At 38.8% G+C, this 26,338-nt stretch overlaps 1 protein-coding gene across 1 annotated transcript in view; it reads right to left on the bottom strand.

The window, feature by feature from the left end:
* The window catches only part of LOC120518907 (SLAM family member 8-like), a 35,349-nt gene that overhangs the window by 4,202 nt on the left and 4,809 nt on the right, over positions 1–26,338 (bottom strand). The window contains exons 2-4 of the mRNA XM_039741923.1: positions 4,989–5,303; positions 1,743–1,994; positions 378–473 (exon numbers count right to left, since the gene is read on the bottom strand). Coding sequence (XP_039597857.1) covers positions 378–473; positions 1,743–1,994; positions 4,989–5,303 — 663 coding nt within the window. The remainder of the gene's footprint in view (positions 1–377; positions 474–1,742; positions 1,995–4,988; positions 5,304–26,338) is intronic.

Raw genomic sequence — 26,338 nt, 5'->3', positions numbered from 1 at the left:
GAGTACTGCCTGAAATAGAAACAAATGGCCCCCAACTTTAAATATATATTTATATATTTTAAATCTTTTACAGTTTTAAAGAATGAAAGATCAACAAACAGATCAGTGTCAAAACTTTCCTGTTCAGTATTCTCTCATTAGTTGTGGCAGGTAACATGGGAAGTATAACGACCTTCAATCCTTTAATATTTCATTGAAAAAATGATAAAAAGTGTGCCATTAACAGCAGATGCCAGGTCAAATATTAATATTTATATTGTTAATCATGCCAATGTCTCTGGATATTGTATTTTCTTATTTACACTTCACACTTGGCTTGTGCTTGTTTACAAACATGCATTACTTTGATACTTTGATTAAAATGTTGAATTACATACCTTTTTTCTTTTTCTTTATGCAAAACACTAGAATTATGATTAATATTACAATAAATGCACCAATTCCAGATATGATGATAACCAAGTTGAAGTCACCTTATAAAGAATGAGATAATTTTACAGTTAATTTGAGGCTATGTTGTGCATAACACATTGTTTAAAGCTTATTAAAAGGAGAGATATTGAGAACATTCATCTTGTAAAACAGAAATGACATGTTTTTTCTGGACCATCTCTGTTACAACTATTCATCTTCCTAGTTTTATATATTTTATTTGTAATCTTTACAATGTTCAGACAATACAGATGGGAAACCGTGGCTGGACTGACATAAAAATAATCATATTGAGATCGAAATTAAAAATAGTTACATGGGTTACAGGGGGAGGGCCATCTTAACGCATGGGCACACTGAGCAGCTGCCTGGGGTCCCCACTAGTATAGGGGCTCCATGCTAATCTATGTATGTTGTGACTTGCTGAGTGGTTGTGTAGGTAGGGGTTTCAATGCACTGCTTTGCCTGGGGGCCTATAATGTTGTTAAGACAGCCCTGCACAGGGGGTGTCTTCTTTGTCATCAGTGTTATGCATACATGAATGGATTTTTGAGTAAGCAGTCAACAAAATACCCACATCTGTGCATTAGGGATAGTTTGTTTGGACACAGACAAAGACTGTTATCATCTATGGAAGACAATGCTGCTTAGACAAAAAGGTTAAAAAAACATTAACTCTTTTATAAAACAAGTGTCTTATGAACACAGAAATACGGCTAAATTACTGCATGATTTCCAGAGCAGAGTGAATTTCTTTTGTTGTAGCTGATGTTTTATAAATGAAATAAGAGAATTTGGTTCTTTATTAGACAAACAAACAGAATGCAGCTGTATAATGTCTTAGGGGATTCCCAAGATTATGAATGATATTTCAGTTTCCTGTCTTAATAATACGTTAAAAAGGTTATTTATGCCTAAGCATAGGTATAAGGGTAACATTTCAGTTTCGGTACTCATTGTAAATCCACTTTTAACAGTTTATAAATATTTCATTAACTATGCTAATAAGAATAATAAACTATCATTAAAATAATATGACTTTTGAAATATATTACTTTTATTTTTCTTTTTTTCATATCATGTTAAAAAGGCTTATAATATGTTTTATAACATGCAAACTGTTAATAATTGCTAATAATGGAAACATACTGTAATTTAAAGTGTTTTATCAGTGTAAGTAGCTTTTATTTTGCAAATTGCTTATAATGGAAACATAATTTAAAGTGTTTTACCAGTGTAAGTAGCTTTTATTTTGCAAATTCTAAATAGGGATTATGCAAATATTGAATTATTATCATTATTATTATTACCTTTGCAACTCTCGAGGATGGATGCTGTTGCATTGTTTACAGGACTGGAGACCAGGCAGGTGAAATTAATATCTTTGTCTCCAGGATACAAGGACATTTCCAGTTTCTCACTCTGCCCATGAGTTATAATTTCTCCATTCTTTATCCAAGTGTGATTTGTGGTTGTAACATTATTTGTGTTGCACTGCAAAATTATTTTGCAGGTTCCTTCCTCTCTCCATTTTGAAACATTGAATACTATTACTGGTAAGTCTAAAAAGACAAAATAATTATGTAGAAATTAAATTTATTGTTGTATCACAAGTATTTAACACACATGAGAAGCATTGAATTGAGAAGATACTCTGATGAGGTGCTTAAAATTTATGAACAAAGATCCACACAAATCAACCTTCTCTTTCTCTGCTTTTGTAATAGTGACAGGCTTTTTTTCAACAAATAACCCAAACATGCATGCATGAATAAATAAATAAATAAATAAATAAATAAATACAGTTTTAATGACATAAGGGTAAGAGAAAATGGATATATGCACATATATTTAGAAATGTGATCCTTGTGGAGTCAATGGAGGCTCTGATCAGGGCTCTCGAGAGACAGAAGGAGGAGTGTCTGGCCTTACGAATGTTTTGGATAAAAACCAAGATCCAGGCTTTAATGACCTCTTGGGGACAGCTATCAGCAGTGTGTCAGGGTGCAGAGAGAATGTCGACTGCATCATGAGGTTTACTTACCTCGGTAACAATATTCATGTCTCTGGTGACTCTTCCTATGAACTCAGTAGACAGATTGGGAGAGCATTGGGGAGTCATGAGGTCGCTGGAACGGGGTGTGTGGCACTCCCGATATCTATGCAAAAGGACAAAGGTCCAAGTCTTTAGAGTCCTGGTGCTTCCTGTCTTGCTATATGGTTGCTCATGGAGTCCCGAATGAGGCATATTATCTGCATTGTGAAGGAGCATCAGTTATGACATTACGGCAATGTTCCGCGATTCCCTGACGGCGATCCGGCTCACAGGATCCTCATTGTTGAGGACCTGATTGGTTGGACCAGGCCAAGGGGACACCCACGTAACACCTTCCTGTGACAGATCAATGGTCATTTCATTTCTGGATGGTGTTGACTGGACCATGTGTCTGCCTGGGGATTGCCAAACAGGATCTCAAGCTGTTTTGTCATGTGGTGGGTGCGGCAATGCGCTATACCAGTGCATGCTCCCCAACCTGACCTGATAAATTATAAATCAAAGTTAGCTTGCATTTTTATTCATTCTTCCATGGAGCAATACACACACTTAATTATGAATAATATCTTATCACTCATTTCTTGTCTAGAAAATATCATGGAATCATTCATTTTTCATTCAGGACTGGCTTTAAAAGCTTTCATAAGAGATCTGGAGTCTTGATCATAATATGCATCTGTCCCATTCAAATTACACATTCTTTAGCACTTCTACCTTGATGGTGTTGAATTTATTCACAATTCACCTACACTCGCATACCCACCACAGCTCCCATATGAAGATGTGTGCGCATGCCACACACTGCTTCAAACTGCTGCATTTCCAGTGCCGCTCTAAATTAATGGAAGGTTAATTTAGTTGGCCTGTTGATATTTTATTCTCTATAATGCTGCTTGGAGATGTGATCAGTAATGATCTATCTATCTATCTATCTATCTATCTATCTATCTATCTATCTATCTATCTATCTATCTATCTATCTATCTATCTATCTATCTATCTATCCATCCAACCATCCAGCCATCTATCTATTTATCTGCTATAAGCAAACCAGTAACTTTCATAGCTTGATCACAAAAAATATAAAAAAAAATTAGAGCCATTGTTTCTAATCAAAGGCTTTCCTAGCCTTGTGGCATATCCAACTGGAAAAGCCCAGTCCAACATGAATGACCTGCTCTCAACAAGTCAATTTAGAGTTACCAGTTTACTTAACCTGCATATCAAATTCTGTCCTTACAGAAAACATATGCCAACACAGGCAGAATGCGAGAAGTCCAAGTTAACAGTAACTAGATTGAGATCTGATAAGAATTAATCAATGGAATGGAACTACATTTCATGGTGCCTCTACTACTTCAGATGTCTAAGGAAAATTCAGATTTCTCCATCTCTTCTCACAAACCTCTACAGGTGCACAGTGGAGTCCATCTTCACTGGTTGCATTACATCCTGGTATCCACCTGCTTGGCTCAATATCATAAAGCCCTGCAGAGGTGGTGAAGATGGCAGAGAATATTACCAGCACAAAGCTACCTTCTCTTCAGGACACATACTTAGCATTCACTGCCTAAGAAAAGCAAGCATTGTAATTACAGACCTCAGCCATGCAACACAGTCTCCCTTCTTCACTGCTCTCTCCCGGCAAATAGTACATATTCATTGCCACTTGGACTAGTAGATTTAGGGGCAACTTTTACCCACTAGTTGTAAGGTTGCTGATAAGTCAAACATACAGTAAGAATTCAAATAATTGAACATAACAAACAGTGTTTATAAATATGTAATACCGGCATATACATATTGTGTATATATATATAGATAGAGAGAGAGAAGTAAGAGAGAGAGAGAGTCACACTTCATAGCTCTGCTGAGGTAACTACTATCACTCTGGGACAAGAGGGCACGCTAATGGCAACTGAGTCTTCATTTCCACCCACAGCTCAGAGAAGACATCCAGTGAGGGCACCTGACTCTGCTCATGGCACCCATAGAAGGCCCCGCCCCTTCCATTTGGGGCGGTATAAAACTAAAATGGCACAGAATGAGGTGTCTCATTTTAGACCAGGAACTCGACCTTGTTAGACCTCTTGTGCAAGTCCTGACTAAGAAACCTTCATTAGTCTAGTGCAGCCATTATTTAAGTTATGCCATTATACACTCTTTTCTGTTGTCTTTGTTCATTCATTAAACAGGGTCACCTGTTGGCCCAGTTTTTACTGCTGGAGAATACACTACTAATTGTATTATTTGTTTGTTTTCAACTCTTCTGAAGAGACATGGAAATATGAATTTCATTGTACTGAGTACTCATTACAATAAACTTGGTTTGACTTGAATAACCTTGGTTGCAAAATGCACTAGAATTGAGTGTCAACACCATGACATCAATCTAAAAATCAGATTCTTATTCTCCTATTGATTCTATGCTATATTTTTGAATACAATATGCCATATTTTCATAATATTACAGGAAAAGAAAATGTAATTTGTTTCTTACCAATCACCTGAAGATCAATAACAATAGTTGGAATCTGGTCTCCTGCTGATGGAATGGCAATACGCTTGTAAACTCCACCATCCTCCTTCTTGAGATGTTTGATTGTTAAAGTCCAGCCATTGGTGGTCAGGTTTATTCTGTCCTTTAATTTATCTAATATTACACCTTGTGTGTTGGTAGCAATAGTACCGTCATTTTTCATCCATGTTATTTCAGCCTCTACTTCAGGAAGAGGTGTAGTAGGCCTTAGTGTAATTAATGTCCCCACAGTTCCATTTAATATAATGGTTGCATATGAAAACTCTGCAAATACAACTGTAACAGATATATAAATATATATTATAACTTTCTTTCTTCTATTATAACTTATATAATATATATATTGCATTAACACATTTAAAATTAATGACAAACTAGGACATTCTACAGTTGATTTCTGCAATGAAGACAAGCAATTGATCCTAAGATCAATTTCTAAATACACTTTTGAAATTCTAAATTTTTTGTATGAAATGTTATTTGATTTTAATAAAATGTAAAAAAAAAGAAATTCTTAATTTAGTACAATGCCCATAGACAATGAATTTTATTCTCAAACATTGTGCATCATTATTTCAAAGTGGCTATTGTTAGACCTCTATAAATGAAACAAACCTCAGATTCAAAAATTCTTAAGAATTATATACTAATTTCCAAGCTGCCATTTCTTTATAGACAACCCAGCATATTTGTTTCTCATGCACGAGTAAATCAGCACTGTAAGTGATATTCTAACATTCTCCAGTGCAACAAATCCTACCATTACCCGGCTTTTGAATTTAAACCTTATATTTGATATTATTGATCATAAAATTGTAGTTCACAGGATTGAAACTGTAATTGGGCTTTTAGGCACAGCTCTAGGTAGGTTTAATTTCATACTTATAAAATTGTTTGTGCTAGACCCAATTGTTTTGGTTCTTTTGAGTGGCTCAATAGCTAGTGCTGCTCTCTAACAGCCTTGAGTCCTTGGATGATATTATTGCCTGGATATTGTCCATGAAGAGTTTTCACATGAATCAAGTACTCCTAAAGATATACAGTACAGGTTAGGTTGATAGGCACCAGTAAATTGCAGCTGTAGGGCTTAGTGGGGGTGGCAGTATTGGTAAATCCTACAGTAGACTGTCAGACTGAAAATGTACTGGAAATGGGTGTGGCTGGAAAATGAGTAAATGCTTCACTGATACAATTTATAAACATAACTTCAATTTTCATGCTGGATTTAACACTAGAATTACCAGAGCCTACGAAAAAACTCGTAATTCCGTCCCACCTTAAACTGCTTCTTAAATCCCTTCACACCTCTCCGCCAGCGTCCTTTGTTCTCTAAATGTGCTGATAAAAAGAAGCTAGGAGCAGCCGGCTATTCCATCCCCCACCAATTTAGAACGTGCACGAACTTCTCTCAGCTCATGCCTTGATTGAGTATCTGGGAGTGAAGTGGAGTTTTAGAGTGGAAATAATAGATCGTTGTTTGGAACACACGCATTTCATGTCTGTTCCATTTCTACAGTAATCTGTGTCAACACATTGTTAAAACAGAAACTTTTTTTATATTCTAGTAGTAGATGACAAAATGTAGGCATAAACTATATAATGTATGAAGCCTGAAGTCCAAATAGCAAAGAAACATTTTCACAAGAATAACACAATTGCACTTTTATTCAAACGTATAACTGCAGAAAGAAAAAGCCGCCTTAACATGCGACATTGACACCAGTTTACTATAACTGACTCCGTGGTTCAATAGATACAGCCCCGCTTGAATCAAGGGTCACGGGTTCGATCCTCGCCCTCCCTTTTGAGAAGTAAACTGTTCTTAGTCTTACTGTTTTAGAATAAAAACATACATTTGATTTCAGTCTGTAACAGCCGGTGCAATTTATGATCTTTGTAAAGGTTAGCTTTTTTTTTTTATTCACTTTTCACTCTTTTACTCGCGTTCAGAATCAATCCATACAACCCCATCTGACACGGCTGTTTTCACTAAAGGCGCTATAGCTCTGCAGTGTACCACGATGCATACTAACCCCGGTTCTGACACACAAACGCTGGCGAAGCTGCCTTCTTCGTATCTCACCGTCACTTGCTTTTCTTTTTATTCAGTTTTATTGAGTGTTCCTGCTGTATGCTTTTCTTTTGCACCCCAGGACATGCAGAAGAAAGAATGGTAAAGACCAACTTCGGCGCTATATGCAATCATCAGACACTCCCCATCTGCCCGTGTCGTTCAAACACAGGAACATATATTGGTGTAAAAGTATAACAAAAGTGCACTTTTATTCAAGTGCACTTTTTCCATTGCCTTTTTCTGTAAGAAGCAGTGTACACACTTCTCTCTATGCTGTGGTTTCTATTACACACCTGAAAGAAAGACAATATATGTGAAAATATAATCGCACTAATGCAATATTATTTGAAAACGAACAGCGTCAGATCGGATGTGAATTTATGCAGGAACTGGAAATTCTCTGATGCGGGACCTTCCCCCAGGGAAGAAAGTACAGTGTCAGGTGCTCATTCAGTGTAATAGAAACCATAGCACAGAGAGGTGTGTACACGGCAACAAGTACGCGTGTCGTAAATGTAGGAAGGACGGTCCTTGGGTGTGTGGGAACTGTTAATATTTGAATGTGATGATTTTATATAGCACGGAATGAAAATCTGCACTTCTTAGCATTGCACCATGGAAGATGTCGTATCAATCGCCTACTGTATCTTGCTTTCTTTTTTCTTCGGTTATACAGGTAGTTTTGAATAAAAGTGCACTTGTTTTGTTTGCGAAATGAAGTGTCTGCGTGCACTTTTCGTGGCATTACACGTGTATTTTTTGAGCATGCCCGTTTGAGCAGTATAAAAAGTATTGAAAAGTATAACAAAACAACGGGCAGATGGAGAGTGTCTGATGATTGCATATAGCGCCGAACTCGTGGTACACTGCAGAGCTATAGCGCGTCTTTAGTGAAAACAGCCGTGTCAGATGGGGTTGTATGGATTGATTCTGAACGCGACTGAGAGAGTGAAAAGTGAATAAAAAAAAAAAGCTAACCTTTACAAAGATCATAAATTGCACCGGCTGTTACAGACTGAAATCAAATGTATGTTTTTATTCTAAAACAGTAAGACTAAGAACAGTTTACTTCTCAAAAGAGAGGGGCGCAGGATCAAACCCGTGACCCCTTGATTCACAAGCGGGGGCTGTATCTATTGAACCACAGAGTCAGTTATAGTAAACTGGTGTCAATGTCGCACGTTAAGGCGGCTTTTTCTTTCTGCAGTTATATGTTTGAATAAAAGTGCAATTGTGTTATTCTTGTGAAAATGTTTCTTTGCTATTTGGACTTCAGGCTTCATACATTATATAGTTTATGCCTACATTTTGTCATCTACTACTAGAATATAAAAAAGTTTCTGTTTTAACAATGTGTTGACACAGATTACTGTAGAAACGGAACAGACATGAAATGCGTGTGTTCCAAACAACGATCTATTATTTCCACTCTAAAACTCCACTTCACTCCCAGATACTCAATCAAGGCATGAGCTGAGAGAAGTTCGTGCACGTTCTAAATTGGTGGGGGGATGGAATAGCCGGCTTCTCTTTATCAGCACATTTAGAAGACAAAGGGCGCTGGCGGAGAGGTGTGAAGGATTTAAGAAGCAGTTTAAGGTGGGACGGAATTACGAGTTTTTTCGTAGGCTCTGGTAATTCTAGTGTTAAAACAGAAACCAATTACTCTGTTTCCTTGGTTATGACCTGCCATTAATTGTCCAGCCTCAGGCAGTGAATGAAATGTACTTGTTCTTAAATGAAAAAAAATATACTGACAAATCATTTAGAAAATACAAACTTTACATTGCTTGAATCTACACATAAATGAGACATTAGCTTTGACATTGATTTATCATTTATTAATATTTTTAAAATATGTAAGGGTAATTTTCTCTATGTAACAAACACTGTAAATATGTAAAATGTGTTTTGAACATAACATTCTCAAACCTACTTAACCAAAGTATATCTAGTCAGTAGTATTAGGCATGCGGCTTCTGTCAAACTGTCAATCAAAATGATTAATGACCTTAAGCCCCGCCCCTCACAACATCATACAGGAAGCCCCGCCCCTTATTACGTCATGCCGGAGGCCCCGCCCCGCAAGCCACATCCCCACATGACTTGGCCCGCCCCCTCCACATGACCTAGCCCCGCCCCCTGGTGGTGGATTGCTGAAGGACATCCTTGCGCCCAGACTCTGCCTCTGCCCCTTTGCCTTACGGCTCAGCTCTTTTATCACCATGACAGACCGATGCAGAGCCCGCATCACTGCGGGTGCCGCACCAATCCGCCTGTCGATCTCATGGTCCATTCTTTCCTCACTCGTGAACAAGACCCCGACATACTTGAACTCCTCCACTTGGGGCAGGATCTCTCCCCCAACCCTGAGAGGGCACTCCACCCTTTTCCGGCTTAGGACCATGGTTTTGGATTTGGAGGTGCTGATTCTCATCCCAGCTGCTTCACATTCAGCTGCGAACCGTTCCAGAGAGAGCTGAAGATCACGGCCTGATGAAGCAAACAGGACAACATCATCTGCAAAAAGCAGTGACCAAATCCTGAGTCCACCAAACCGGACCGTTTCAACACCCTGGCTGCACCTAGAAATTCTGTCCATAAAAGTTATGAACAGAATCGGTGACAAAGGGCAGCCCTGGCGGAGTCCAACTCTCAAAGTCGTTCTCCATGGCCTCTCCAAACTCCTCCCATGCCCGTGTTTTTGCCTCAGCCACCACCAAAGCCGCATTCCGTGTGGCCTGCCGGTACTTATCAGCTGCCTCCAGAGACCCACAGGACAAAAAGATCCTATAGGACTCCTTCTTCAGCTTGACGGCATCCCTCACCACTGGTGTCCACAAACGGGTTCGGGGATTGCCGCCACTAAAGGCACCGACCACCTTACGGCCACAGCTCCGGTCAGCCGCCTCAACAATAGAGGCACGGAACATGGCCCATTCGACTCAATGTCCCCCACCTCCCTCAGGACATGGTCGAAGTTCTGCTGAAGGTGGGAGTTGAAGCTGCTTCTGACAGGGGACTCTGCCAGCCATTCCCAGCAGACCCTCACAACACGTTTGGGCCTACCAGGCCTGACCGGCATCTTCCCCCACCATTGAAGCCAACTCACCACCAGGTGGTGATCAGTTGACAGCTCCACCCCTCTCTTCACCTGAGTGTCCAAGACATTTGGCCGCAAGTCCGATGACACGACCACAAAGTCGATCATCGAACTGAGGCCTAGGGTGTTCTGGTGCCAAGTGCACATATGAACACCCCTATACTTGAACATGGTGTTTGTTATGGACAATCCGTGACGAGCACAGAAGTCCAATAACCAAACACCACTTGGGTTCAGATTGGGGGGCCATTCCTCCCAATCATGCCCTTCCAGGTCTCACTGTCATTGCCCACGTGAGCATTGAAGTCTCCCAGCAGAACGAGGGAGTTCCCAGAAGGTACGCCCTCTAGAACCCCCTTCCAGAGACTCCAAAAAGGGTCGATACTCCAAACTGCTGTTCGGCGCATACGCCCCCAATGCACAGGCTCCAAGTTGGGGGGAAATAAGTATGCCCACACCTGCTCGGCACCTCTCATCAGGGGCAACTCCAGAGTGGTAGAGAGTCCAGCCCCTCTCATGGAGATTGGTTCCAGAGTCCAAGCTGTGCGTCGAGGCGAGGCGACTATATCTAGCCGGCACCTCTCGACCTCGCGCACTAGCTCAGGCTACTTCCCCTTCAGACAGGTGACATTCCACGTCCCAAGAGCCAGTTTCTGTAGCCAAGGATCAGACCGCCAAGGTCCCCGCCTTCGGCCACCACCCAACTCACACTGCACCTGACCTCCTTGGCCCCTCCCATAAGTAGTGAGCCCATGAGAATCTTTATTTTCACGCTGTTCAAATTGTTCCCTAAGGCCATTCAAAACACAGCAGCACAGATCATATTAAAAGTTAGGCAAACAGTTAAATCAATAACCAGTTTTAAAATCACTTTTGGAATAAATATTGTTGTGAACTTAGCCCCTTTAATTTACGGACGTTCTTTATGCCTACATTGATCCTCTTTGTCTTTTGTTTTCTGGGAATCCAGACCAAGATCTCCTTAGCCTGTATGCCGGGGCATGTGGGAGACTTTTATTAGGGATTTAGCAGGAGTAGCCAGGGATTTGCTGGTGAAAAGACATCATTGCTTTTGGGATTAGCCAAAAACAGTCATAGCAATTGATTTGCTGTTAACAAGCACCCTGTTTTCCAATGTGGGGTAAAAGATGGGCCTCCACCCATTTTAAATACAGGACTAACTACAGTTGGAGCTTTCAAAATGGCTTCTGTTGGCTTAATCAAGTTTCCTGATTCAATGCTTATCTGATGTTGCAAGTGGACAAACTCCTCAAATGACTTGGCAAGGTTTGCCACTTGACTACCCTTGACATGACAAAAATGGTATTTGCAAATTCCCTTCCAAAATCTAGTGGAATAACTGATATGGCCTCAAATTCCTATAGTGCCACCTACTTTGATGATGGCAGGAGCACATACAGCATGTTTGAGATGTACTGCTCACACTATGCTAAGCCGGTTTCCAGATAAATCTGAAAAAAATGCTATCTCTGCAGTCTTTGCATAAGGAGTCAAATCCTTGCCTCACAAGGTGGTTCTTGGATGTCCAGCCATTTAAATTCAAGTTTCAACATTGCCAGGGCTCCCTACATGCCAACATCAATGCTCACTCTCAGGTGTATGACCTAACGGGTGTGGGCTGTTAAAGGGAATGCATCACAAGTGCAATTGGAAGACAACTTCAGGGCTTATGAATTGGCATAAATATAAGACACTTTAATGTTCAAAACTCAATACTGAAATGTCCATTAATCACTATATAAAATAAGAAAATGGACTGAAAAAAAGAACTCAGAATGTGAATTGTGTGAGCTATCACCGATTAACCTGCCAGCAATAAGGATATCTGAGTAAACAGCCAACAATTAGAAAACTTGCAAAGTGACCTCATTTGAATGAAGTCTCCTTGGACTTTTTACCTCTGAATTTTTTTTATTTCATGTTAAACACTGCATATTTTTCAACAACTGCTATAATATTGACTTTAAATTCTGTAACTTTACTGACAGGGCTGTTTCTGCACATAACAACAACAAAAAAAACATTTATTTATATAGCACATTTTTATACACACAATGTAGCTCAAAGTGTTTTACATGATGAAGAAAGAGAAAAAAGACAAAATAAATAATTAAAATTAGGGAACACTAATTAACATAGAATAAAATTAAGATCCAATGGCCAGGGAGGACAGAAAAAAACAAAAAAAAAAACCTCCAGATGGCTGGAGAAAAATAGTCACCCCAAAATATTCACACAGTATGCAATTAGGTAAAATAAACAAATAATTAAACAGGCTCACAAAATCTATTCTTCAAACTATGCAATGCTACTGTAGATTATCAATATGAAAAAATGTTACTCAAATAAGTTCTCCTTTCCATTTGTCATTACTTCTGCACAATCATTACAATTTGCAAATGATTGTGTCAATTAATTCCAGATACAAGTTATCAAGAACACACACACATACACACACCTACTACACTTACTTAGGCTGTCCAGGTAAAGGTGTAGGGCCTAGGGCATCCTTAAGTGGTCAGAGTCCAGTACTGCAGCCCTCAGTAGCAATTTCTCTTTATTTTGTTAATAATAATAATAATAATAATAATGAGCGGCACAGTGGGTAGTGCTGCTGCCTCGCAGTTAGGAGACCTGGGTTCACCTCCTGGGTCCTGCCTGCGTGGAGTTTGCGTGTTCTCCCCATGTCTGTGTGGGTTTCCTCCGGGTATTCCGGTGTCCTCCCACAGTCCAAAGACATGTGTGTGTGTGCGCGCCCTGCGGTGGGCTGGCGCCCTGCCCGGGGTTTGTGTCCTGCTTTGCCCCCTGTTTTGCCTGGGATTCGGTCCAGCAGACCCCCGTGACATTGTAGTTAGGATATAGCAGATTGGATAATGGATGGATGGATAATAATAATACTAATTGTAGCTGTGTTTTTCCAAAATTCACAAAGTTCAGCAGCTCTAACATAAAGAATGGGATTCAACAAAAGCCTGACGTGCTGAAATGATTCCACAGACAAAATATCTTCGCTTTTAAAAATTTTAGTTAAAATTCAAAGTAAACCAGTTCACACAAAAAAGAGAAAACTGAAATAGCAAAAAGTTCTGTTCAAAGCTTAAACCTTGTTACATTTCAAATGGTTATAAATCACTTCAAAACGTTTCTGAACCATTTCAAAACAGTCAGAAAACTGTATGCCAATCCCATTTCTAAGCTGAAAATGGGTCTTTTAAGTCCCTGTATACTGGGACCTATTCTAAAAAACAACTGACACAATTAACACACTGTATTTTAGTTATAGCAAGAAAGTTCACTCTCTTACTAACTTATAGGGGAAGGAGACTATACTATTGTCTATGACAATGAAAGAAATTTATATTAATTAATTAATAATTAGGAAAACACTAATATGAGTTTAACTCAAAGCTTTAACATTCTAAGATTATCTCTTACAACAACAACAACAACAACAATAATAATAATAATAATAATAATAATAATGTATTTTATTTATATAGGACCTTTTCCATGCTCAAGGAGCTTTTTAGAAAAATTTGTTCAGACAAGGCCGGAGCATAAAGAAATGTTTATGCTGTGCACCTCAGCAGCAACTGCACTGTCTGCAATAAGCACAGCATAGTCTGTATCCTGTTTTATACACTAGTTCAGGCAGCATGCCAGGCATCTCATTCAATGCATGGCCGGCCTTCTCACTACCTTTGCGCTGTGCGGCATGTGTGACAGTGAGGCAGAGCTATTTCAACTTCAGCAGTTAGCCACTGCTAGGACCAGAACTCACCACTTGATCTTCAAACGTGAAGCAAAGCCTGCCAGTCAGACACACAGCTGGGTCCCAGTCCCCTCCTCCTCTTCATGCACAGCATCGCAGGGTGAGTGATGGCCAACCCGGGTGCAGTCCCGATTCCAGTGGGTCCATCCAGGCAGCTTCCTCCTGTCAATGTCGCCACCCACTTGTTCCTTGGGTGAGAGAGTGAGCCTGAGGAAAGGAGGTCTTGGATGCAGGAGCACTGACACTACATCTGGGACACTGTGGCCACTACACTATCAGGGATTTTTAAACAATACATACACTCCAGGTAGGACATTATGCAGGGACACAAGAGACAGTCTTAATTGCCTTGCAATGAGCATTAACAAAGATGTGTCTAGGAATATATCATAAAATGATATTATAAATGATTTTGCTGCAAGAACTGTGCTGGGAGACAGAGCAAACCTTCTTGCAGAAACACATATGGATGTGCTACTCTGGAGGAACTAGACTACATGTGCAACCTGATTCAGCTACAGGTACCACCTCATGCTACCAGAAGTGACAAAGGAACTAACAAAATACAAAACCAGAGAAGAATCAGTCAGGAAGGATAAGGAGGGAGCATTTGTCTGTGGCCACCAAATATAAAACCATTCCTTTTTTGGGGGATGTCTTACTGTTGCTACTCCAGTTCACCTGTTGTCACTTTTCACACATGACACTTGACACATGATATCCGATATGGTGTTCCACAAGGCTCTATCCTGGGTCCGCTGTTATTTTCATTATTTTCATTTTCCGTTAGGTCAGATTATCTCATGGCACAACGTAAGCTACCACAGCTATGCTGATGACACACAGCTGTACTTATCAATAGCACCTGATGACCCCAATTCTATTGATTCACTAACACAATGTCTGACTTGTATCTCAGAATGGATGAATAGTAACTTTCTCAAGTTAAATAAAGAGAAAACTGAAATCTTAGTGATTAGCAATAATGGATACAATGAGGCTATTAGAAACAAACTGGATACATTAGGATTAAAAGTCAAGACGGAGGTAAAAAGCTTAGGGGTAATTGTTGACTGTAATCTGAATTTTAAATCGCATATTAATCAGATCATTAGGACAGCATTTTTTCACTTAAGAAACATAAGTAAAGTTAGACCTCTTATATCACAGAAAGATGCTGAGAAATTCGTTCACGCGTTTGTTTTCAGTCGACTAGATTACTGTAACGCACTCCTCTCAGAACTACCCATAAAAGACATAAATCGTTTGCAACTAGTGCAGAATGCAGCTGCTAGAATCCTAACTAGGAAAAGAAAATCCGAACACATTTCTCCAGTTTTAATGTCACTACACTGGTTGCCTGTGTCATTCAGGATTGACTTTAAAATTCTGCTTATGGTTTATAAAGCCTTAAATAATCTCGCCCCATCGTATATATCGGAATGTCTGACACCTTATATTCCAAATCGTAACCTCAAATCCTCAAATGAGTGTCTCCTTATAATTCCAAGAACAAAACTTAAAAGAAGTGGTGAGGCGGCCTTCTGCTGCTATGCACCTAAAATCTGGAATAGCCTGCCAATAGGAATTCGCCAGGCTGATACAGTAGAGCAAATTAAAACACTGCTGAAAACATATTACTTTAACATGGCCTTTCTATAACTTCAATTTAATTTAATTTAACTTAATCCTGATACTCTATATGTTCAATTCATCATAATAACTATTCATGGTGGCTCTAAAATCCATACTGAGCCCTACTCTCTTTTCTGTTTCTTTTTCCGGTTTCTTTGTGGTGGTGGCCTGTGCCACCTCCACCTACTCAAAGTTTCATGATGCTCCAACAATGATGGATGGATTAAAAGGCAAAACTCTGCGTGACCATCTTCATCAAGCCCTTCTGTGAGAACCCTAAATCCAAAAAGGACTGTTTCATTTATGTTAGGTAGAATGCCCAGAGGGGACTGGGCGGTCTCATGGTCTGGAATCCCTACAGATTTTATTTTTTCTCCAGCCGTCTGGAGTTTTTGTTTTTCTGTCCCCTGGCCATTGAACCTTACTCTTATTCGATGTTAATTAATGTTGATTTATTTTGTTTTCTTATTGTGTCTTTTATTTTTCTATTCTTTATTATGTAAAGCACTTTGAGCTACTGTTTGTATGAAAATGTGCTATATATATAAATGTTGTTGTTGTTGTTGTTTTACTAGTACCAAAGCAGGTGAAGATGATTTAAAGTTGTTTATGCATCCTAACTGGACCAATTGATATCCCTGAAGCTTAATTGACTTGGTGTTAGACTGTGATAATTAAGTATTCCTCTAATTTTTCTGAGTAGTGTTACCTGGTAGATAACCATCTAGATAATCAGATTGCGATTCAGACCTATGAATGTAATACTCCGATCTTCACCCTGTCAAGTAAGCAAACCAGCCACCATGTTGCCACGTCAAAGGCTTTGTCTCAGGTGCTGACATCTGCTGTGTTGATTCCCGTAAGGGGTAGCAAAGATGCATACACCTTATGAGCCCCAATTAGGGTGAAACATGTGTCATGTATTCTTTGTATTATTTGGCAGGTACTGTATTATTTATTGGGAGTTGGGATCAGGTTGAGTAGACCCTGGAGAGTTGGAGAAATGCTCTAGAGAGGAGAGGAATGAAGGTCAGTAGGAACAAGACAGAATACATGTGTGTAAACGCGAGGGAGGACAGTGGAATGGTGAGGATACAGGGATTAGAGTTGGCGAAGGTGGATGAGTTTAAATACTTGGGATCAACAGTACAGAGTAATGGGGAGTGTGGAAGAGAAGTGAAAAAGAGAGTGCAGGCAGGGTGGAATGGGTGGAGAAGAGTGTCAGGAGCAATTTGTGACAGACGGGTATCAGCAAGAGTGAATGGGAAGGTCTACAGGACAGTAGTGAGACCAGCTATGTTATATGGGTTGGAGACAGTGGCACGGACCAGAAAGCATGAGACAGAGCTGGAGGTAGCAGAGTTAAAGATGCTAAGATTTGCACAGGGTGTGACGAGGATGGATAGGATTAGAAATGAGTACATTAGAGGGTCAGCTCAAGTTGGACAGTTGGGAGACAAAGTCAGAGAGGTGAGATTGCATTGGTTTGGTCATGTACAGAGGAGAGATGCTGGGTATATTAGGAAAAGGATGTAAAGGATAGAGCTGCCAGGCAAGAGAAAAAGAGGAAGGCCTAAGAGGAGGTTTATGGATGTGGTGAGAGAGGACATGCAGGTGATGGGTGTGACAGAGCAAGATGCAGAGGACAGAAAGATATGGAAGAAGATGATCCACTGTGGCAACCCCTAACGGGCGCAGCCGAAAGAAAGAAGAAGTTTATTCCTGTGTTTGTGTACTGTGCTTGTTGGTGGGAAATGCTTGGGAGAAGAGTTTCCCACAAATAAAAACCAGTGTGTTCTAAAATTTGTGTCTGTGTCTGTCAATGTTAGGTTTAGGGAGCTGGAGTTTCTTTGTAGGCCACTAAATATATAAAGAAAGAAGTGGACTGAGGCCAGTTAATAATAAAACAGAGGTGGACTTTCTAAAAGGTAAAATAAATAGGAAGAGTCATGCTCTCTAAAGAAAATTTAAAAAGAAGCTAGGACCTTGTTAAGTGCTATCTAGAAAATAGGTTTACAAAGGAGAGTTAGACTCTGGGTGGCACGGTGGCGTAGTGGTAGCGCTGCTGCCTCGCAGTTAGGAGACCCAGGTTCGCTTCCTGGGTCCTTCCTGCGTGGAGTTTGCATGTTCTCCTCGTGTCTGTGTGGGTTTCCTCCCACAGTCCAAAGACATGCAGGTTAGGTGGATTGGCAATTCTAAATTGGCGCTAGTGTGTGCTTGGTGTGTTTGTGTGCGTCCTGCGGTGGGTTGGCACCCTGTCCAGGATTGGTTCCTGCCTTGTGCCCTGGGATTGGCTCCAGCAGACCCCTGTGACCCTGTGTTCAGATTCAGCGGGTTGGAAAATGGATGGATGGATAGAGTTAGACTCATATAGGCTATAGCTGTGTTTTCCAAATTAGATTTAGGCTTCTCTGAATCCCCATTATAAAGGGTTCTAATTTTATTAGGCCGGTAGAGTATAAAATTGATATTTATAATGAAATATTTTTTAATATCCCACTTAATATACTTAGTTTATAGTGATGGCTGAGAAAATTTTTCATTCTCATGTTTTCATGCAGAAGATATAAAAGTATAAAAGGCTCTCTTTATAGCTAGCTCAGACTACCATTCTAGATTAATAGATAACAGCAGTAATATCCCTTGTGTATTGTTTAGAACAGTGGATAATCTACAATGCAAAATACCTACAGACATTAGCAGTGCAGATTTTATGAACTTCTTTCATAAAAAAATAACAATATCAGATCACAGATTTTAGTGTCACCTCACAAATTTAATACTAGATTAGCAAATCCTGTTTTATCTTTCATGCACCACTTTAGTCATTTTAATGTTGTAACAGAACAGACAGTTATAACTTTAATTTCTAAAATGAAGCCTTCTACTTGTTCCTTAGACTCAGTACCAACTAAACTAGTAAAAAGCTTAATAGATATTCCATCAACACCCGTTTGAAACATAATCAATAGCTCATTACTGAATGGCGCAGTTCTTGATGAACTAAAAGTGTCAGTTATTAGACCATTACTTAAAAAGTCAGAGCTAGATACACATATGCTTAATAATTATAAACCCATTTCAAATTTTCTTTTTTCCTCTAAAATGCTTGAAAACAGCTTCATTCTCACTTTAGACATCACAATTTATTTGAGAAAGCTCAGCCTGGCTTGCACACAGGTCATAGTACAGAAACAACACTCACTCATGTTGTAAACAACAATCTGATATCCTTTGATGAAGGAAATTCCACTGTAATTATGTTGTTAGATTCAAGGGCAGCATTTGATACCACTGACCATTCTATTTCACTAGAGATTACATTGAGCTCACAGGCACTGTGCTTGCATAGTTTAGTTATTTTTTATCAAATTATTGCTAGTACGTACAGAAATGTGTTGACAGTACTTCTTATTATACTCAGAAGTTAAATATGGTTTTCCACAGGGCTCAGTACTAGGACCTTTTCTGTTTTCATTTTACATGATTCCATCAGGAACTACAGTATCTAAACATAGCATTAATTTTCACTCATATGCAGAGGACACCCAATTATACCTTTTTTTTAGACCAAATGACATTTAACCGATGCTGCCCTTAAATATTTGTGTCAGTGAGTTAAAGGAATGGATGGTTGAAAATGTTTTGTCCCTGAATACAGAAACAACAGAAATGTTATTTATTGGAGAGAATGAAGCTGACCACACCAATATTCTTTTACTCTTTAACTCAGTTGGAATCACCATTAGTTTTACTGAATCAATGTGAAATTTAGGTGTTATCTTTGAAACTAGTATGTCATTTAAAAACACACATTACAAAATGATGCAAAATATTTTTTCCATCTTAAAAATGTTACAATATTAGGATCTTTCAAAAATATGAAAGATGGTGAGAAAGTAATTCATGCATTTATTTAGGATATATAGGATTGACTACAGTAATGCATTATTCACTGGCTGTTCTAATTGTTCCCTATGAAACTATCAGTTACTTGCTGTATAAATGCTGATGCAAGAATTACTACATAAAACAAAAATTATCATATAACTCCAGTTCTTAAATCCTTACACTGGCTCCTAGTTTAGTTTAGGGCAAATTTCAAATTTCACCTTTTAACATTACGGAGCCGACCCGGACACAGACAGGCGGACATGTTGTTTATCACCCCCACACGTGTTTATTTTCACAACTATTTACAATATTTACGTCACTCAGACTCAGTCCGTGCACAAAGACCCCAATACGCAGTCCTGGCCAACACTAAATGCCTTTCTTCGGGCCGCCTCCACACTCCTCTCGTGCCTCGTCCTTCTTCCACCCGACTACAACCTTGAAAGAGAGGAGACGGCCCCTTTTATACATGTCCCGGATGAGCTCCAGGTGTTTCCGACACTCCCCCATTGGCCACACCCCAGCGTGGCGGAAGTGCCGGCTGTTCACCTGGCAGCTCTCCGGGTGTCCGTCTAAATCTTCCCCCCAGCACTTCCGGGTGTGACGAAAGTGCTGAGGTAACAGGTCCCCAAGGCATTGGGGCGCCTTCTGGCGGTGACCACGGGCCCCTGCAGGGTGGGGCTTCCCTGCCCTCAACCCATGGCCCCCAAAGCAACCAGGGCGGCAGCCCCCACGTGATCCAGGGTGGGCGCAAACCCACATCTGGTCCCTCACGGCATCCCGGCCGGGTCGTTGCCCCTGGCATCCCTGACAACATATAAAGCCTTAAATTGTCAAGGACCTACTTACTTATCTGCACTCAACATTACCTGTAAACCACAGTGTTTAAAATTATGAAGGGAATTATTCCAGTGGATTGAGACTGATACTATAAAATTAGTTAATCAAGAACACTGCAACACATTTGAAAATCTGTTAAGGGTAACTTTTGCACAAACATTACGAAGTTTCTCTTTACACAGAGAGCAATAGACACATGGAATAACCTATGAATTAGTGTGGTAGACAGTTGGAATTTAGGGACTTTCAAAACTACACTTGATGTAATTTTAGAAGAATTAAGTGATTGGTGAGCTTTTTTGGGGTGAATGGCCAGTTCTCATCTACATGTACAGAGTTCAATAATTGAATATTTATATTGCCCAGTAAAACACTTTGAAGTAACATGCTTAGTTGCTCAACTCTACAGTAATGACTGTGCCTTGAGAAGAATATAAAGGAACATGATTAATTAAAAAATTAACAGAATTATTAATATGTAGTAAAAATAATAACTAACAAATAATAATAATAATTATAAAATAAAACTAATTACTAAATAGTTGACTTAATTTAAATAACTTAATGTGAGAGAGATAACAATTGGGCATCATGTATTTCTAAACACTTTCCTAATTCAACATGCAGATGGACTGTGGGAAAAACCTTCTCTTCAATTTTTCTGAAGTGTACATTAAATAGCAGTAGGATTTACCTGAATGTGTGCAGAGGGTGCAGACCTATAAATATCTGGGAGTGCAGCTAGATGACAAATTGGACTGGACTGCCAATACTGATGCTCTATGTAAGAAAGGTCAGAGCCGACTATACTTTCTTAGAACATTGGCGTCCTTCAACATCTGCAATAAGATGCTGCAGATGTTCTACCAGACGGTTGTTGCAAGTGCCCTCTTTTACGCGGTGGTGTGCTGGAGAGGCATCATAAAGATGAAAGACGCCTCATGCCTGGACAAACTTGTTAAGAAGGCAGGCTCTATTGTAGGAGTAAAGTTGGACAGTTTAACATCTGTGGCAGAGCGACGGGCATTAAGCAAACTGCTGTCAATCATGAATAATCCACTGCATCCACTGAACAGTGTCATTTCCAGGCAGAGGAGTAGCTTCAGTGATAGATTTTTGTCACTGTCTTGCTCCACTGACAGACTGAGGAGATCGTTCCTCCCCCACACTATGTAACTCTTCAATTCCATCCTGGGGAGTAAATGCTAACATTATTTAAAGTTATTGTCTGCTTTTGCATGCATTTTTATTACTATTTATTTTAATATTGTTTTTTGTATCAGTATACTGCTGCTGGATTATGTGAATTTCCCCTTGGGATTAATAAAGTATCTATCTATCTATCTATCTATCTATCTATCTATCTATCTATCTATCTATCTATCTATCTATCTATCTATCTATCTATCTAATTTACTCAGACGCCTCCCCAACACAGTGATGTCAGTTCTGCTCCTCAGCCCGGCACCTAACTCTTTAAATTTGGATTGCAGAAATGACAGACTATAACAAACAGACCTTATGTATGTCATTTGTTCCAAGATAGACAATGCCATCTGGATCCACCCTTGCTCTGGCCAAGAGTCTATCCACCCTCCCTGGAAGGTCTCCCACCTGTGAACTTGGAAGGCAACACACTTTGTGTGGCTCTCTGTTCTGGAGAAAACATGGGATTCAATCCCCATAATGATTGAGGCCCCAACTATCACTGCCTTTCTCTTTCTAGGAACTGTTTTTGAAGTGCCCCAGTGGGGTTACTCATGCCTGCCTACCACCTAAGAGTTTTCAGAGACACTGTGTAGCTCAGCAAGAACCTGAAAATGGTTTGCAGTGTTTGATACCATTGACCATTCTATTTTACTGCACAGGTTAGAAAATGATGTTGGGCTTACAGGCACTTTACTTGCCTGGTTTAGCTCTTTTTTATCAAATCGATTCAGGTACGTACAGAAATGTGCAGACAGTACTCCATCATTATACACAGAACTGAGATATAGTGTCCCACAAGGCTCAGGAATGGGACCTTTACTGTTTTCACTTTATATGCTTCCACTGGGATATATCATTAGAAAACATTATGTTAATTTTCACTCGTACGTAGATGACACCCAGTTATAATTTTCTATTAGACCAAATATAGTTTCTCCAATGTTGTTTTTAATTAGTTGTGTTAGTGAATTAAAAGATTGGATGGATGAGATCCACTTGTCTTTAAATGCCAATAAAAGAGATGTTATTTATTGAACATAATGATGCTGATCGCAAAAATATTTTGTCATCGTTTAACTCAGTTGGAATCACCATTAATTTTATTGAATCAGCATGCAATCAAGGAGTTATCTTTGACTTTAGCATGTCATTTAAAGTGTACATTTCAAAGCTGTCTAAATCATGTTTCTTCCATCTTAAAAATGTTGGGAAGTTAAGGTGTTTCCTAAATAAGCGGGATTCTGAGAAATTAATTAATTCATTTATTTCTAGTAGGAGTGACTATTGCAATGCAGTGTTCACTGGATGGTTCTTTATACAGCTTCCAGTTGATCCAAAATTCTGCTGCAAGAATTATTACAAGAACAAGAAAATATGATCTCATAACTTAAATCCTTACACTGACTCCCGGTTAAGTTTAGGGCAGATTTCAAAATCCTCCTTTCAACATATAAAGCATTACACTGCCACGGTCTGCCTTATTTGTCTGAACTTTTCATGACTTACAAACCAGAATGTGCATTAAGATCTCAAGATGCCGGTCTAATTATGATTCCAAGGATTAATAAAATAACAATGGGAGGTTGTGCTTTTAGTTACAGGGACCCTAAATTGTGGAATGGTCTGCCTGCTACTATAAGAGATGCCCCTTCAGTCTCAGCTTTCAAACACTGGCTGAAGACTCACTACTTCAGTTTAGCATATTCTGACTATAGCTGCTGATTAACTATATAGACTGCATCTCTGTTGTTGGTCAATAGCACTAAAACATACGTAATATGATCGTTATAATTTGTTACTAATAGTTACCTATTCTGTTTCTCTTCTAGGTACTCAAATGTGGCACTTGGTGCCACTGCCCACCTGCCAAATTGTTCTGCCTGCCTAAGGTAAAGTTATCTCTATTGGAGGATCACACCATATGGCCCCTTAAATTCTAGTAAGATTCTCCCCCTTGACTGCTTGCTGTTTGTCATTCTAATAGGTTAACTCTACCCTTTTTTGTCTGCTCACCTAACTTTGTGCTCCTTTTATTCTTTACTTAAAAGCTCTCCACTTGCACTGTTTGTACTCCTTTGTATTAATGAACCCTTACACTGTCACCCCCTTAACTGCTTTACTTTCCTAAGAGCTAAGAACTGTTCAGTCTAGAAAAACTCACTAAATATCTGCTGCTAGTTAATTTCTTACTTTCTTGTCTACTCTTACAGCCGCTTGTGCCTTAATGCTAGTTGTCTGCCTAGGTACCACTGAGCTCTTCTCTTTACTGCTTTAAAGTCAGCCATTGCGTTTTTTCCAACTAAGGAATCATTGTTTCTGTTACTTTTAACTATTCACTGCTACAACAGCAGTTATTTACTTACAGAGACACCAGTCTCAACTATGGTTGCTTATTGCACTGCCTCGCCGACGCTAGTTTAAATATGAATAACTAGAACAAAAACAAGTACAAGTAACTATTCCAAACACTTCACAAACACTCAGCTGCTTTTGTTCCTGTGCAGGACAAAAAAAGAGCAAAGAACCTGTCTAAAGGGAAAAAAGCTTTAAATACACCCTCACAGCCCCTTAGTGGCAACCAAAACACAAAGATTTTTAGGAGCAAATGTATTATTAACTCTCACACCACAGAACGCAAAACTTCTCAGCTGCTTCTCTTTCATTTCCTATGGATGACATCAGCATCTGAGGGAAGATATGTGACACATACATTTTATTTTTGATAAATATAATGTTTTACATATACTGATAAAAATGATAACATATTTAGTATTTTCAAAAGCATGTTGCTTGGTTTTACTTTTTATGGGGGATTTTAAAATGTTTTTATTTTTTTAAATGTTTGACATTTGAGGTATTTTGTTACTAATTATAAGTTATTTGTTTTGGAGATAAACTGACACTATGCACAATTTTCTTTGACTGTTTCACTAGTTTCTATTATATATTTCCCTCTTCACCTCTATTTAAATACTAACTTTATACCTTGAAGAGTCGCTAATATGAACAGTGTTTTTTGTAAATGTAATTCGTAATAAAAATCATTGTATGCCTCATTAATGGCATGACCATTTTATTTGCACTGGGATAGGCTCTGATTATTCTGTGATCCTGCTCTGGATAAGCATGTTTAGAAAATGGATGGATGGATTTCCTTCAGTGAATGTTCAAATATTCTGGGACAGGAACATTGTCTGGAAATGGCTAGGAATTGCACAAGACACATGAGCTTTGCATCTGGTGGTGTCCTACAAAATTCTCAGAATATATTTAACAGCACTGCTTTTGCTGCTAATTAATCATTCTGCTACAATTTCTAATTTGAAATTTCTACCTACTGCTGCTGTCTCGTTCACCCTGCTTTAATTCCTTCAACCAATCATTAGAAAGCTATTCCAGGGCACATCCACCTCCGTCACTCTAGACATTGTGCATTTCTCATACAGCTGCCTTTGCATCATTTTCCTTTGCCCGGCAAATGTAAACAATTTAATCACTGCAGTATTTTGTTGTTTTTTTTATTATTTATGGTGCCTTTAAGATTTGCATCTAGAGCCTGGCCTTTAATTTCCTCATGCATTTCATGAGTACACATTTATTGCACATATTTTGCATTAATAATTTGAGTACACAATTTATTTTACTATTTAATTTTCATTGTTTCTCATCAGTGTCATATTTTAAACTGCTACTTTCACCTAAACTTTTGGTGACCATGTCTTTTAAATGTAAAGTTTTTGGAGGCATGGCTTTTATTCACTGGCGAGAGATTCTCATCGATCTTCTCTGAAACCAAGAAACGAATGAAAGAGCTTGATGAGAGACTAGTGAGATGAGCACATGTGAAACTCTCACCATTCATTATCAAGAAACCATCCCTACATCTGTAGTACTGTGCACAGTATTTGTTTGCTGCTCAAAAGTCATAGCTGCTATGGAAGCTGTGCAAAGAACAGCAACTGTGCTTAAAGGAAACGTCCTACCTGACAGTCTTAGGGAAATAAACCACTTTTTTCTTGAACAGGGAAGATTCTATGAAGACCTAATCCAGGTTGTCAAACTTCAACAATAATCAGATTTTTTAAATTTAAATGCTGAAAAACATACTCATAGGCACAAGTGGAACTTAAGAGGATTCACATTTAAGATAGAATCCATGAATATTGATGCAAAGAGTTTGAAACACAAACAATAAAATAACAAACTAAAATAAAAAATCAGGAAGCTTGAAATTTTAAAATAATATCTGAATGAGATTCTGGAGACAACCAACCATGATAGATAAAGCAGAGTCCTTAATTTGTGACATTTGTTTTGCTCTTACAAAAAGTAAATGGGTGGCAACTCTGTTAATTTATGGGCAGGATTTAAGATAGGTGACAAACATATACATTTAGGAAAAAAACACTGTGCTTGTGAAATCAGAATTTTAAAAAGAGCAAACATGCCTTTCTGATTTCAAAAATTTGCAAAAATATAAATAAATAAATAAAACATGCAAAAGCCCTGACACAATACAAATGCATACAAGCAACAAACTAAAATTAATAAAAAAAAAAAAAAACATACACACACACACAAACTTTCAGTTCTGTTTTACAGATGAGCTGCTAAATAATCTTTTATATAACAAGTACACAATTAATAAATTACTTAGTAACATTTATTAATAAATATGTAACATTTTGGAAAAAAATTTGTTGCAGTATTGAGCTCAAATTGTTGTTAGTATTTTAGAGAATATCAAAATAATGTGTTATTGT

This window comes from Polypterus senegalus, chromosome 18, assembly GCF_016835505.1.
Source record: "Polypterus senegalus isolate Bchr_013 chromosome 18, ASM1683550v1, whole genome shotgun sequence".
In the NCBI taxonomy this organism is placed as follows: domain Eukaryota; kingdom Metazoa; phylum Chordata; class Cladistia; order Polypteriformes; family Polypteridae; genus Polypterus; species Polypterus senegalus.
This window is presented reverse-complemented; position numbering and strand designations above follow the sequence as displayed.